Here is a 17,502-nt window from a genome sequence, read left to right on the forward strand (position 1 = left end):
CAGTCTATCAATCATTGCATGTCCACGTTTAGCAAATTTAACCAATAAACGAGTTAAATAACGTAATTTTCGATTGTGGTTTTGAAATGATTGTGTTTTTTAGCTTTATTATACGGTGGCTGATTTCTGCCACTTTAACGTGATTATAGCGGGTAAAGGACAAGCGCTATAGGACTGTCACATGGCTGGTTGAGGAAGCACCAAGTGGCGGGATAGAAATGATCCAAGCGACGGAGTCACAGAGGTGACATCCGCAACACTTCATTTATATTATGGCCACAAGATCCTAAGCTGTGGCCACAAGTTACTACGTTGCACAGCGTTACACGGCCGTCGCTGAGTTTCATTTTGCATGGCGACATTGTTTTCACTTAATAATCTCGTTCTTGTTTGGGTATAATTTACGCACCCTTCTTTACTCCTTTCCGACCAAGATCCCCATTGCTTCATAACGACGTTTACTGCTGTAGCACCCTCGCACAAATCCGCGTTCTAATATACTAAGCCGTTCAATCCAATCGTATATTTATAAAGTCAAAACAACCATTCCCAATGATACAAGTTTTATTGTTAGCATTTTTTTATTTCATAGCTGCCAATTGTTTTGTTATATTAATCTTGAAAAAGCTAACTCTCATATCTCAACCAGACAGACTGCTTTATGTGTCTTATTCCCCCTTAATAGTTTAATGACTTCATGGGATACCTTTAACCTATCGTGGAAAAATGAAAGGATTTTACTGGCTATCGTCACAAAAAAAACATGTTAATCAATAGTTTTAGTGACGGAACATTCTTTTGTCAGAGTTTTAGTAAACAAGGTCATTAAAATATTTTCTTTGCAGTATCTAAATTTGCCATAAGCGGTTACCCTGGGCCGAAGTCGATTGATCTTCGGTGGTATCATGTAAGATATGAGTTTAGCAAAAGGCACGTCCTTTTATAATTATTATTCTAGTCTTAGGGCCATCCTAAACATAGACTAAAGCCATGAACTTTTTCACCTATCCTCTCAGAATATCTAATCGACACCTGCCGGAAATGGTAATAATAAAGCTCCTATGAAAATAAACGCTATGGCGTTCGACCACGATAGGAGAGATAACATTAACGGATGTGAATTTATATTGGCGAGGGCCATTGTGTGACTCAAATCTTGTGTAAAAAGAAGATATTATTTTAACTTATAAATATACGTACAGTAATCATTGAAACACCTCAAACGTGTGGTCAAAGATGCACTAAGTGTATTTTAACATATTGATAGAAATGGGATTATCTTTGTTACTGTGATTTCAATAAAATGTTATCAAAACTTATGTCTACAATCGAATAAATGTTCGGTATTGTCTTTTCAAAAGATTTCTGCTTCGTTTCAATGACAGCTCTGCTAGTATACACAAATGTTAAGGAGACAAGTCCTGTGAAATATACATATGGCTAAAAAGCCGTAGCCGGGAACTTACAAGGATCGCTAAATGGCAAGTCCAAGACTATTACAGTAGTCCCATTCCTACTGCTAAACGGGAATTACATATTTTAGCAGAGCTATTTTTAAGCATCTATTTTTTATTCGTTACTTGACGTACTTTTTTTAGAATGTGTATTTCTAACCGTGTTATTTATCTCAAAACCGGCAACTCGAACGACGGCCTTTTCCTTTAAAGCATCAAATACCCTCCAGGAGACGGTAAACAGACTGACAAATGTGGACAAACGTGCATTGAAATAGGTAATAGGTAATGTATCAGCAAAACGAGTAATTAAAAAAATACCACGCGCTTCAGTATAGTTGGTGACCTAACTGTTTTGTACCATGTTGTCAAAATCGTTCAATAACTAGAGTATGTTCTAAGTTAATAGTGTTACACATAGTCTGTACGCTAGTTATTTCGCAGATTAAGCTCCGCCTACTTATTACCGTAAAATGATAAAACTCGTACTCCGATCTAGGGTATTGTTTCAATAAATTGGGTTGCGGAGAAAGAAGTTATTACTTTAACTCGTCTGTTCGTATGGGATTAGAATCGAAGTGTGGTAATAGCCTTTGTGTCCTTGTATACGTCGGCGACGTCCAGCAAAGAACAACATTGGCCTTAATTCAAAAACAATTCAAGATATTCAATTAAATCTTGGAAGACACGTTGCCAGACACAATACGCACATGTATAGCATAGACCATTACTCTTTCTTTAATATTGTATAAGTTAAGATTCTTGTTTAAATGGAAAACAACAATATTTGGAGTAACAGCAACCTTCAAGTATATCTCTTGCAACGTACACGGCCTCGGCTCCGAATTTGGCCAAGCTCGACTCTTACCAGACGTACGACTATCAAGGTATACGTGCACATAACGAACTATGATATTGATAGAAAATTCCCGTGGTAAGTCCATTTACTTGGCTCATCTATAATACAATGGCTACAATTAAGTATAAGAGCACTGCTCAGAACTGCATTGTGAACCATACGAGAACTACGTCATACGGCCTATCGATCATTGCATGTTCACTAACGAATATTGAATTATTTTCAATTTGAATAATGTTATTGTAAGTTGAGTTTCTTTTACATAATTTTGTTGTATTAGCTGTAATGTGGCATGGTGGTTGATACATGTCTTTTCGTGTGTTTTTTTCAAGTTAGCGGCGAAAGTGCGAAATAAAAATAGGGCACATTTTTGCCTCACAGCTTGGCGCATTTTTGGCCCCTCTTTGGTGCATTTTTGCCTTCAGATGGGCATGATAATGCGTGATGCGATTATTAGGGCACTTAAACGTGAGTAGATGCTCAGAATTGCATTAGAACCACGTAATAGAACGTGTTTATTAATATGTACTTCATGTTCACTTTAAGTATAATTTATCAATTAACGAATATAATTAATCCATTAACGAATTGAAATACGTTATTTTTAACTGTTTTTTTTTTTTCTTATATTTTAATGTATACGCTGTTATATATTGTCACATGGTGGTTTCTGCCATTTCGACCTGTTTACGCTATTTTGCCGGCGAATGCATCATATGGCGCTGCGAAAATGCGCCGAGTAGCGGGACAAAACTCTGAATAAAATGGGGCGCATTTCCCCCGCTTCTAAGCGAATTTTCGCAACTACATTTTCTTCTTCTGGTAAGCATGAAAATGCAATGGTAAGATTTGCCGAAGGCATAAGGTTGAAAATGCAAAAATATACGACAAGTGGCAGGTCGAAAAGCCCCCAAGTAGCGGGCAGAAAATGTGCAAAGAGGCCGGGCGATTATAATTTTGCATTTTGGCCCCAACTGGTGTATCTTCGCCACGCCACTTCGCATAAACTAGCATGAAGGAAGCAGAAAACGGCATAAGATTGATATGGATTTATTAAGATTACTTGCTTCATTATATAGGCAGTATAAAACTGCAAGCCAAATAAACTTGAAAATACATTTGCCCGTATTCTACATAGTGCAATAAGGCAATATTCAACTCTGCTGACGACACATCATTACAAGTATCATTGCGCGATGTTAACATGACGTCATGAAACAAGATTGTGCGACAAAGAAATGAAATTTATAATAAAAAATGTGTCCTTATAGTGATTTATACATGTAATGTATACATATTATAACAGTTCTTAGTGCTGCGTTTTGATAAAATGAGTTCCCGTGCGCTATACATTGATGGACGTTAAACAACCAGCAGGGTTGCTTTAATCATTCTGTATGTACAGCCATACATGACTAAGTCTCTCACTGTTACCGACGCCAATGAAAACACTAGTGGAGTTTTCAAACAAACATACATCACACCTCCTCCAACCACACACACGCATATAATGTTATTGTTTAATTTCTATGAAATGCTGTGTGGCTCACTTCGCTCGCTCCGCCCGAGTCATATACTAATAGGCTCAAATAACAAACGTTATTTATTCATATTTAGAATACAACCTACATTTTCAGCCAATAATATTGCAGATAGGCAACCATTAGGTAGTAGACTTAATCATTAAGAATTTCAACTTTCGCGCGTGTTTAAAGGTCCGCCTGCTGCCGCTCATCCGATACACACTCCCTGCGTCAGATTTTGCGTCGACAATGTATCAGCCAATGAGGTTGTATTCTAAGTCAGTTAGATGACATGAAGTGAATTCTTAATGATTAAGAAGGACTCGTTCGCTAAGTTACGCCGACCATTCTTAACCAATAAGTATTCAATTCAAGTCATGTAGCTTTTACATAAAAAATAATTATTTAAGTATAAGCTGAAAAATAAACTGTTGATATGTAATGGAATTTTATTATTTTCCTCGTCTATCGCCTTGGTTAATTTTCTTATGGTTCATATCACAGCACAATGAACAGATAATAAATAAATAGCTGTATAATATTGATCCAGTCTGTTTCGGTTAGCCGCGGCAGCAGCAGAAGTTCGGTCCACAATAGGATCCCTCACAGCTGTTGTACCGGTAAATCCGGCCACTCTGCTGTCCAGTAACGCCGGATGGTAGCGAAGTTTGGGGAGTGTATACATGAAGAGAGTTGAAACAAGTCAAGCTAAAACAAAAAGAAAGAACAAATTGACTTTCAAGAACACTGTTTACAAAATATCGTACAGTGGTTAGTACATACCCTTGTACCGCACACGTATTTAAACGTTTGTTTTTAAATTATGGGTAACTGTTAAGCATTTTTATACGGTATTGCAAATTATATTGATTACTGATATTGTTTTGGATTTAAATGTGTACCGCTATATTATCGCTTTTAAACCTTCTTTTCTATAAGGCTTGTTGTAATGTCAATAAAGGTTGTAAACAAGTGTTCACTTATATTCCATGCTTAACGAAATAAGACTAGTCGCAATGTCAACCAAGGTTGTTGGCAGGTGTACACTTATATTCCATGTTAAACAAAATTAGGCTCATTGCAATGTCAGCCAATGGTGTAAGGAAGAGTACACTTCTATTCCACGTTAAACCAAGGGTGTAAGCAAGTGTACACTTATATTCCATGCTAAACGAAATTAGGCTTATTGCAATGTCAGCCAAGGGTGAAAACAAGTGTACACTTATATACCATGCTAAACAAAATAAGGCTTGTTGCAATGTCAACCAACGGTGTAAGCAGATGTACACTTACTAGTATATTCCATGCTTAACAAAATAAGGCTCGTTGCAATGTCAACCAACAGTGTAAGGAAGTGTACATTTATATTCCATGCTAAACGAAATGAGGATTGTTGCAATGTCAGCCAAGGGTGTAAGGAAGTGTACACTGCTATTCCATGCTAAACGAAATAAGGATTGTTGCAATGTCAGCCAAGGGTGTAAGGAAGTGTACATTTATATTCCATGCTAAACGAAATAAGGATTGTTGCAATGTCAGCCAAGGGTGTAAGGAAGTGTACACTGCTTTTCCATGCTAAACGAAATAAGGATTGTTGGAATGCCAGCTAAGGGTGTAAGGAAGCGTACATTGCTATTCTATGCTAAACGATATAAGGTTTGTTGCAGTGCCAGCCAACGGTGTATGGAAGTGTACACTTCTATTCCATGCGAAACGAAATAAGACTTGTTGCAATGTCAACCAAGGGTGTAAGGAAGTGTACACTTCTACTCCATTTGAAACGAAATAAGGCTTGTTGCAATGTCAACCAAGGGTGTAAGGAAGTGTACACTTCTACTCCATTTGAAACGAAATAAGGCTTGTTGCAATGTCAACCAAAAAAGTAAGGAAGTTTACACTTATATTCCATGCTAAACGAAATAAGACTTTACCATGAACAATTTTGTTAGTTAACATTCTTTATTTGTTTTTTTATTTCTTCATTCTAGATGGAGACCTAGAAGTGTAATCAAAGTAGTGAGTATGCGTCTGACACTAATTACTTGCAAAAAGTTATATAACGACCACTGTTTAACACATTATTGTAACATAACAACTTCAGCCCTTAAACGAGGATCCTTCAAAAAGTTAAGTTAAAATGTTAATAACAAACAAATCCCAATAGATTCACAAATTCGATTTTATATAACCCAATAATGTCCCCTGTAATGGAAGCATTTCTGTAATCCTACTAGTCATCTATCAGAGACTAAGAGTGGTATTCCATTGATCTACTTTTATAGGGGGTTGTAGTCAAGGAGGGTGGAGGTGTTCAAACATGGAACGCCTTGCTTAGAACCGATAAATGTATCATGTTTAATGTTTTGTGACCGAAATAGACATCTGAGAGTTTAAGAAAAGGACAACAACTTTTGAAAAAGGACAAACTTTGTTCCTTTTCTAACTTTGAGCCAAAACTACAAGATTCCGTCTTTGCTTTGTGCATATATTTATCAAACATATTCAAAACACTTCAAACTAAAAACGTACTTTAGAGTTGTGCAGACTACTTCACACGGCACGATCATGTTGGAGCATGCGCGCCGAACGGCGTACACATGCGCACTGCTGGTGTCCAATAACGCGGTACATGTGGACTGAGCCATCTGGTCGCGGTAGTCATAAGCAACACCGTATTGGTCATCCGGGCCGTGCGATACCTCACAGCCTGAATAAATACAAAAACTTCATGTTTTATATTAGTTTGCACACGAAAATATAATGTTTTTAACCTATGTTGATTTCTATACCAAATATCTTAATAGATATAGTTTAATCGCGGACAAACCGATAACGATATAACTGTCCAGTCTAAATTAAAACTGAATAAAACCACTTGATTGTACCTTATGCTTTGATGGAGAGTATGCAAACCATGACTAAAACGTGTTTTGGTAGAAGGATCTAAAATTGTCAACCCAAATGATTTTTGGAAACACACACTATTAATTCTATAAAGACTTGGTATACAAAACAATCATTGTAATAATACTATCATTGAATTGTTTGAAAATGTTAACGAAAACTCAACAAATTGAAATATGTCCGGTTATTCCTTCGTTTTAAGATACAAAAATTGCAATCTTACGGACCTGCATATTGCACAGTGTTACATGGCCGTCGCTCTGTTTCATTTTGTTTGACGACATTGTCTTCAAATAGTAGCCTCGTTCTGGTTTGGGTGCGTCCATTATCTACGTCACTTTCACTACACTTGAATGTGCATGCGCTCCACGCCGACCAAGATCCCCATTGCCTCATAACATTGATAAGCAAATCTGGTGTTGAAAGTAGATATCATTTGAACATTGTAAGGCATACGTCTACATTTAACATTGAAACGTCTAAAAAGTAGCAGAATTTCTGTCTATCTGAAATACATTATTATATATACTGGTATTGTATTTTGAATAATTGATAGAGATGAAATCTACTTCGTCATTGTAATTTCAATGGAAGAGCATTGAAAGAAACGTTTACCATCGATTATTTGTTGTTGTCTGGATATTGTCTCTTGAAGGGATTTCTGTGTCGTTTCAAGAATAGCTATTCGTTCAACCATCTGCGTTAATTAGATTTTCTACTATGCGGGCGCATGGCTTCAATGATTTCATGTATACACCAGAGTGCAATTAGAAGCATACGGATAAATAAAAACGATATTCACTAACACTCGCAGTACTTATTAAACGCTGTTCCTGTGAATGTGTTACAAAACAGTTACTTCACCGACAAAACAAGCGACTTAAGATATTCAACGTTTTCCTTGATTACTATATTAATATGATATGGAGCGAAACAGTAACTTTACAAACAACCATCGTGACTGAACGTATTCAATGCTGTCCTTGATAATATGGTGCAAAACAGTAACTTTACAAACAATTCTCGTGACTGAAAGTATTCAATGCTGTCCTTGATAATATGTTGTAAAACAGTCACATTACAAACAACCCTCGAGACTGAAAGTATTCAACTTTGTCATTGATAATAAGGTGCAAAACAGTAACTTTACAAGCTATCCTCGTAACTCAAAGTATCCAACGCTGTCCTTAATAATTTGATGCAAAATAGTAACTTTACAAACAACCTTCGTGAAGGAAAGTATTCAACGCTGTCCTTGATAATATAATTATGGCAAAACAGTTACTTTACAAACAATCCTCGTGACTGAAAGTTTTCAATGCCGTCCTTGATAATATGGGACAATACAGTCAATTTAAAACTACCCGCGTGACTGAACGTATTCAATGTTGTCCTTAATAAAATAGGTGCAAAACAGTACCCTTTGCTGCTAACTCAATATTTGAGAGAGAAATATGTCGCCAGTTTTCAAATTTTTCTAGGTATCCTTTTTATATAATAGCGAAAATACACTTTGTTTTTGAGTAAAAGATAATTCACCTTTTTCATAACTCTAATTTAAAATAACTAGGTCTTCAATGAAATGCCAAAACGTTTGATAAAACTCTACCGTAAGACCATCGAATCCAGGACTTTTGTTGAGTTTCATATCATTAAGTACTCTTGTAGCTTCTTCATAAGAAATTTCTCCCTCACAATTATCGGCTATACAGTAACTTTACAAACAACCCTCATGACTGAAAGTATTCAACGCTGTCCTTGATAATATGGTGCAAAACAGTAACTTTACAAACAACCCTCGTGACTGAGAGTAGTAATGTTAAATAGACTAAATGTTGATCTTACTTATGGTTTGCATTGTCAAAATGTATTCAATTGTACTGTGATGCTTGTCGAGAATAAATGTGAGTAAAGCTTATGCAATCTAAAGTTATTACATTTGGTGACGAGGATAGTGGAAAATGGCTGTGTACCGAAGAATAAAAGAATTTACCTCTGGAAGAAGATTGGAATGAGTACAATGAAGGATTAGATTATTATTTTATTGCAAATAACATTACTGATGCGGACAATAAGAAAGCGATTTAAGTATTAGTGGTTGGTGCAAAAACATACAAACTGGTGTACAATTTAATACGCCAGTCAAACCAAGTGACAAATCTTTTGCTGAATTAAAAGAACTTGTTTAGAAACATCATCATCCTAAAACATCAGAAATAGTACAGAGGTTTAAGCTTAACAATCGTGCTCGAAAAAGTGGGGAAACTGTATCAAACTATGTGACAGAATTACGTAAATTGTCGGGGGATTGCAAATTTGGAGAGACACTAGAAGGGATGCTTCGTGATTGACTTGTGTGTGGCAATAATGAGGACAGGGTGCAGCGGAGATTAATTTCAGAACCAAAGTTGGACTATAAAAGGGCTTTGGAGATTGCGACAAGCTTAGAACTTGCGGTAAAAAGTGCTGACACTTCATATGCCCACCGTCGATTGTACCGATTGTCAAAGGTGATAAATCAATCAGAATATGCGGTGATTATATATACAATATACGGGGTGGAAGACGTGGATATCCCAGTGGAAGTTGGATGTAGAGACATTCCATCACAGTCAGTGTGGAAAATGCTGGGAGCTGTGGGCATCAGGGACGATTCAGAAAGACCGAAGTCCACGATCTTGGGAGAGCTGCAGAGAGAGAGCGTCCAGTTGGCTCTGGCTACGAAGCTGTGAACCAACTTGGAAGCCAAGGTAGACGGGGTAGTGACTGATCACCACTACCTGCCCCGCCAACTAGAGGGTGTACCGAGATAATAAACCAAACATATTACTTTTAGAACCAAAATTGGACATTAATTAAAAAAGCTTTAGAGACTGCGACAAGCATGGAACTTGCGACAAAAAGTGTTGTCACTTTACATGCCCAGCGCCGATTGTACCGTTTGTCAAAGGTGATAACTCAATCAAAATATGTGGCGATTACATAGTAACAACAAATCAGTGTTCACAGTTGGACAATTATCCAATTCTCCAAATTACAGATTTGTATGCTACGATTAATTGAGGGAAAAAAAAATTTCAATTTGGTACTGTTTAGGGATTTTCCAACGTAGCATGGAAAATATGCTACAGGGACTGCCGCATGTTGTTATGATAGTTTACGACATTTTAGTCGCAGGACGTACACGCAAAGAACATTTGCAAAATCTGGAATGTATGTTAGACCGGTTACAGAGGCATGGTGTCAGGCTGAACCGAAGTGTGTCTTCTTAGCAAACGAGGTTATCTATCTGGGGCATGGCTCACAGAAAAAGGAGTTGCACCCCTACCAGGACGGGTAAAGGCTTTACAGGAAATGCCAGCACCAAGCAACAAGAAACAGTTATAAAGTTATCTGCATATGATTAACTTTTATCATATTTTTCTCAAGAACATATCAAAGATTTTGACGCCATTACATGCGCTACTTGTAGAATGGGCAGCATGGCATTGGGCGAGAACGAAAGCCAGGCAACCTACAATCAAAGAAGCTGTTGGCATCTTTGTTAGCTCATTTTGACCCTAAACACAGCTACTGTTGGCCTGTGGCGCATCGCCATATGGAGTTGCAGCGGTTTTGTGGCACAATAACTAGAACGGTTCCGAGAGAACGATCGCGTATGCTTCTCGAACTCTAACAGATGCAGATAATAGCTAGTCAGTTATTGAAAAGGAGGCATTAACAATAGTATTTACTATTTAGAGTGAAAAGGTTTCACCAATATTTGTATGGAAACAAATTTGCGTTGCTTTCGTACCATAAACCGCTACTGGGTTTACTGAAGGAAAACAAACAAATTCCAACAACGGTAGCCGCAAGAATATAGCGATGGGCATTGACGTTGGCAGGTTACGAGTATGTTTTGCGGTGCAAGGCAGGACCAAGCATTTTCAATGTTGATGATCTAAGTCGATTGCCGAGACATAAAGATGTTTCCAACCACCATGATGAAACGTCGGTTATATCACAACAGGTCAGGCTATGGACACAACGAGATCCGGTTATGTCAAAAGTTGTTGTGTTTCTGCAAAAAGGATGGCAGGGGAAATTTCTAAATACGGATTTTATACCCTATTTTGCAGTTAGAAAGAATTTAAGCATGCATGATGGGTGCATTCTTCGAGGAAATCGTGTAATTACACCTCCACATGGACATAAAACAATGTTGGACACGTTGCACGAAGGACATCCAGAGGCAAACAGGATGAAATCCTTAGCCAGAATGTATGTATTGTGGCCTTTAATGGACACTGAAATTGAAAATCATGTGAAATACTGTCAGTCATGTCAGACAAACAGAAGCGAAATTGCATTCAAGGGAATAGCCGCAACGACCTTGGGTGAGACTGCATGTTGACTATGTAGGTCCATTCATGAGGAAAATCTTTTTGGTCATAAGCGATGCTCATTCGAAGTGGATCGATGCATTCAATACGACCAAAGCGACTTCAGCAGTGACAAATTAACAATTACAAAGGGCATTTGCTTCATATAGACTATGCCAGCAGCTGGTCACAGACAATGGAAGTGCATTCACTAGTTCAGATTTTGACCACTTCATGAAAAAGAAAGGCATAAAGCACATTCGAGTTTCGAGTTACCACGCAGCGAGCAATTGTCTGGGAGAGCGAGCTGTATGGATAATCAAAAATAGTTTTAAGAAGCAACGTCATTTGACTATTCGGCAAACGTTGATAAAGGTGTTACTAACGTATCGACTTATACCGCAAATCACACTTGGCGTGAGCCCGAGTTAACTCCTTTATGGAAGAAAATTAAGTTCAAGGTTAGATTTAGTGATGCCAAACTTCACTGAAAAAGTTCAAAATAAACAAACAAATATGAAAAACTATCACGATGCACATGCAAAAGGCACACGGTTTCAAACTGGAGAAAAGGTTGTTGTGTGGGAAAGTGTTAAAAAGTCATGGACACAGGTGACAGATTTTGATCAAACAGGCCCAGTTTTCTATGAAATTGAAGTCAATGATGGTCGTTTTAAAAAACAACAACATGTGGATCATTTATGTTTTTCATAAATTGACAGAATGTGGTACATGCTTTTTTTTTAATTTATAACCATGTATTTATGTGGATATGTCTATTATGCAAGTGAATGATTGTTTGAAAGAATCAATATTACTTTGTATATCTACTAAATGTTTAATTTTGGAAATTTGAAAGACTATTTTCACTCAAAAAGCTAATCTAGGACAGTGGGTTATTGTTTTTTATGTATATTTATATAGTGTTTGACATTTTAATCAGTCAACAACCGCATTAACTTGATAACGTTCTGTTGTTGGAGTATAAATGCTAAACTGGGAAACCATTATGCGGTTATTTAAAACGGGTTACTCAGCTGAGACAGCGACAAATTATCTTTTAATATTGTAAAGTGTATTATCGGCCACATACTAACTTGTATTGACAATTCTAGGCCTGCCTTGTGCAAATTATTTATGTGCCGATGTTGGGACCATCTGGTGTCAAGCCTATGTAATATTTATTTTGCATTAACACAGAACAGACGACATTCGCTTCTTACATTTCGCCCAAACAGTATGACGAGAATACGCCTTCCTAAATCGGGAGCGACTGAGTCGAAAGGGTTAAAATGAATTCAAACACAAATAACACCAAATAGGATAATGTTCAATCTTGGCTATCTACGGCGGGTTTTCCGGCCTGTTAACTCATCATCACCAAACTAGCTTGGAAGACGCATACTGTCAGATACAATACGCATACGTGTATACGTAGCAAATGCTGTAACTCAGACTCTAAACGGGCTAGACACCAGATGATAACATTGCAAGAAGTAAAGAAAATTGTCAAAATCTTACATAAAATTGATATCGTTGTGTACAAACGAGTGGATCTTACTTACTGATGTATCACATCGATGTATCTCACGCAGCTTTTGCGTATTTTTGCAATTCAAAAATTTACAGGGGTTGTCAACCACGTAAATCACAGTCAATTTTAAATAGCGTCAGTTTATGTATCTATACTAATTACGTGCCTTTCACATGCCAAATATACACACATTATGCGCCAACTTAAAACAGGTTACTCAGCTGAGAGTTGAATAGTAATTAGTAGTGTTATTTATGTATTTTCGTTCTGCAATTTATATGGATTATCTTTTGTTGAGTGATGTATAAACACTTACTTTGTAAGTTCTTTCTCTGTGTCTGTTTTTTTTAAGTAATACGTTTAATTTCAATCTTTTAATACAATGCAGTTTCAAAACTGGTGTTAAATGCTTTGAACACTTTCCATTTTGTCAGGTTTACGAAAACTATAATTTTGAACACTAATGTCAGATAATTAGAGTCTCCACTTGTTAGGTTTACAAAAACTTCAATTTCGAAAACTGGTGATAGATTATTAGAGTCTCCACTTGTCAGGTTTACAAAAACTTCAATTTCGAAAACTGGTGATAGATAATTAGAGTCTCCACTTGTTAGGTTTACAAACTTCAATTTCGAAAACTGGTGATAGATTATTAGAGTCTCCACTTGTCAGGTTTACAAAAACTTCAATTTCGAAAACTGGTGATAGATTATTAGAGTCTCCACTTGTTAGGTTTACAAAAACTTCAATTTCGAAAACTGGTGATAGATTATTAGTCTCCACTTGTTAGGTTTACAAAAACTTCAATTTCGAAAACTGGTGATAGATTATTAGAGTCTCCACTTGTCAGGTTTACAAAAACTTCAATTTCGAAAACTGGTGATAGATTATTAGAGTCTCCACTTGTTAGGTTTACAAAAACTTCAATTTCGAAAACTGGTGATAGATTATTAGAGTCTCCACTTGTTAGGTTTACAAAAACTTCAATTTCGAAAACTGGTGATAGATTATTAGAGTCTCCACTTGTCAGGTTTACAAAAACTTCAATTTCAAAAACTGGTGATAGATTATTAGTCTCCACTTGTTAGTTTACAAAAACTTCAATTTCGAAAACTGGTGATAGATTATTAGAGTCTCCACTTGTCAGGTTTACAAAAACTTCAATTTCGAAAACTGGTGATAGATTATTAGAGTCTCCACTTGTCAGGTTTACAAAAACTTCAATTGTGAACACATTCTGTGTTCCGAAGCTTAACACTTTGCCTTTAAATGTGTTCTAAGTGTTCAATATCTGTTGAATGCAATTTGAACGCGTTCGGTGTTAATTCATAAAACACATGGAGTGTTCAATTGTAAACACTGGGATGTTAAATGTTGTTAACGCGATGTTCATTTATTGAACAGAAGTGTTAATGTTTAGAACATCCTTTCAACGCAAAGACGCGTCCAATATCCGTTGCATTTGGGTGTTCAAATCATGTTCCAAAAATTAGCACTTGAATTTGCAGAGTGAACGGACGCGGTGATGGACGCTTATCCATATACCCTCCTAGGGATAACAAGTACTAAAAACAGTGTGTGTAAATCACGTGATAAATTACGTCATGTATGTTTCGTTTGAAGGCAACAATTTGCTTAAAATAAAGACTTAAAACCTAGAAAACTTTTCTATTTCTTCACAATTTTATATGAAATAACGAGATATGCCGCTTAAAATCCCACGCTTTCGTTTGATTACCGGAGTTTGATAATGTAATTATTTTCCTCAAACTCTTCGACAAACCTGTTTAAAAATATTGTTGCGACAGTGCTCCATCAGGCGGCGGTTTTGTGAAAAGGTTTGTCGGAGTGTTTTATGAAACTAAACTCTCAATCAAACTCTGGTAAAAGACTGTAGATGGGGCTCCGTAAGCGGCATAGGCTGAGCTATTTTTCATTTGAAATTGAGAAAAAAAGTTATCTTTGTTTAAAGACTTCACTCAAAGCAAAATATTGCCTTCCGGCGAACCATTTATAACGCCATTTATCACGTGGTATACATACACTGAAAAAGTATAGTAAACTTACCTTCAATGATATATCCTGCCACGTGCATGGACTCGGCTCCAAACTTTGGCCAAACCCAACACTTACAAGTCCCATGACTATCAATGTATACGTCCACATTACGAACTATGGTAATAATGGTATGCGCCTATTATAGTTTAATAATGATCTCACATATAAATCCAGCTTTCAAAATAATTCCCGTGGTAAGTATATGTTCTTGACTCATATTTAAAACAGTTGCTACAGTTAGCACGTAAGGGCTGTAACGTCTGAGCAGGTGCTCAAAACTGCATGGTGAAACATAAAAGACATACACCATACAGCCTATCAAATCAGTGCATGTTCACTAAAGAATAATTAATTCATTAATTTATGAGTTAATTAACGAGTTGAATAAAGCAGTTGCAAGCGTTGTTTTTTTTGCTTTTTGTAATAGCTGTTAGTTGGCTAATTTCTACCATATCGTGTTTTCGCATTTTGGCGGCGAAAGGACGAAAACGCGAAAATCCGCCACATGTCGAATGGAAAATGGACCAAATGCAAACGAAATCGGTTCGCCACTTGCCGAATTTTCGAAAGCATACTTTAGTATATTTCCAATAGATGTTTTCAATTTGTTTTGCAATAATGCAATGAAACCTACACCGATAAGTCCAGTCGACAAAACTTAACATATAAACCTTGTTTAGGGGCACAAGGTACGGACCTTAACTGGCCTTTAATTCTATATCTCAGTTGGGCTGGTATTCAATAGTGGTCATAATTGTACCTTTGACCGATGTAGCTAATCGGATTACTTGTTATTAATTTAATAACTGACCAATAGAGTGAATGACGTCAGTGATGTATGACCATAAGATTAACTTAATTTGAATACCTTTTAACAATAAATAAACACTTGACAAACCAATCATGTGCTACAAATCGAAGCACGCAGTATAATGATCACGTCTCATATGAACTAAATAGAGTATCCCTGCACACATGTTTTGAAATTTGTTTGAAGGCTTTACAAAAGTCGACGAAAAATGCAGATTTTAATATCATGATGCAATTTTTTAACCCGTTATATGAACTGTACTACCACTTTATTCATAACCGTCGTAGGAAATCGAAGGCAGTAAAGCTAAGACCTTGCCTTAGCCCTCTTCTTCTCGTCTCGGGTGATGCTGCTTTAAATCCGCTTCCCATACGGATCTTGCAGGCGAGCTGTCGCCAGCAGCCACAGACATGCTACTGGGAAGTATGCCAATTGTGGTGGCATATTAAATGCGCTAACATAACACCAATAACTTACTCAGAACTTGATCAATCCACATGTCTATGGCTTTGCAGAGACTGTGATGGTTTTGACATTTCATTTTTTTAGGATAGTATTACTTCTGGCCAACAAAATAGTAGTCATGTGCAAGATAATGAAAGCATGTTTGATATATTTTAAACACTCACTAACGCTAGAAGTAAACACCCAAATACATTTCTTTGTGGATATCTAAATATAAACAGTAACAGGTATAAATTCTCTCATGTAAAGGATTTGTTACAGAAAAATACAATAAGACTTTTTATTTATATCAGAAACTAAAATAGATGATTCCTTTGTTGATGCACAATTCAAAATTATCACCTTTTTAGAGCAGACAGATCAGCGTACGGTGGAGCTGTTCTTGCGTATTTACGTTCAGATTTGGCCGCGGACGGTTGGAAACAGATGGCGTTTAACGTGTTTGAATCTGTATGTATTTGAAGATGCACTCTTTCTCTCAGTAAGATTTACCACAATTAATAATATTGTTTAAACATACCAAACGGAATGAATGAATGTCGTAAATAATGGTTCTTATGAAGGATACCGAGTTTAATTTGAAAGAAATGAGCATAAACACGGTATATCTACCTTAGGAGACTATAGCAGACTACAGTAAAGTATTTAGCACTCACCAATCATTTAATATTGTTGCGCTTTCTACCATTAAATACAAGTTTATAATCTTGTAATCAGTAATTGATATTTTCCATAAATGCATTATTAATTTAGTAGTTAAATGTTTATCACTCAAAATTTAAGTTTGTTATACATGATTATGTATTGATTTTGAATAAGAGTGTCACATTAAGTGATTGTAAATGGTAGTAAATGGCTCATTTCAAGACGTTATAAACCACCATCTGCAATAGAATCTGACTGTTATAATGACTTTATTAAAACCATGGCCAAATTACTGTAAGTTATGAAAACTTTGTATTTCATGGAGATCTTAATTATGATATGCAACAGGTAGATAAATGTTAAAACCTCTTGGAAAACTATGATATTTTTGACCTGACCAACATGGTTAAGGAACCTAAGTGTTTTAAATCGGAACCAAGTCTTATTGATGTTATTTTAACCAACATGCCTGATAAATATGTACAAACTTTAAGTTTTAACTGTGGTCTTAGCGATTTTCATAACTTGTTATTTTTGTTTGTCTTGTGTTGTTGAACTCTGATGTTCCTCGAAGTAGGTCTTAATGGATTTCAAAGATACGATGCAGTCATTGTTTGAAACAATAAACATCACACACAGTCTGCCTTATAAAATAAAAGGTTTAAAACTGTGTGATCACAGAGTTTCATAATAAAAAGCATCATTGTACAAAAACTGGGAACAAATAAAGAAAACATTATTAAAAATAAAAGCGCCATGCATTAGCTAATTTTTCCTTCCAATGATTTGAAAATGTAAAATATTTGAAGAAAATGAAGTCACATGCCAAAACACTCCGTGTCAGCCAAAAAAGGTTTTAAAAAAAACATGAATTAGAAAAAGCTT

The 17,502-nt window shown here is 36.3% G+C and overlaps 1 protein-coding gene across 1 annotated transcript; it reads right to left on the bottom strand.

Moving 5' to 3' along the window:
• Positions 1 to 4,396: 4,396 nt before the first annotated feature.
• Positions 4,397 to 7,437, bottom strand: LOC128210557 (uncharacterized). Its single transcript, XM_052914907.1, has 3 exons — positions 7,356 to 7,437; positions 6,366 to 6,543; positions 4,397 to 4,544 (listed from the first exon to the last, which is right to left on the bottom strand). The coding sequence occupies exons 1-3, from the start codon at positions 7,435 to 7,437 to the stop codon at positions 4,397 to 4,399; spliced, it is 408 nt and encodes a 135-aa protein (XP_052770867.1).
• Positions 7,438 to 17,502: the final 10,065 nt, after the last annotated feature.

Source organism: Mya arenaria, chromosome 12 (assembly GCF_026914265.1).
Source record: "Mya arenaria isolate MELC-2E11 chromosome 12, ASM2691426v1".
Classification (NCBI taxonomy): domain Eukaryota; kingdom Metazoa; phylum Mollusca; class Bivalvia; order Myida; family Myidae; genus Mya; species Mya arenaria.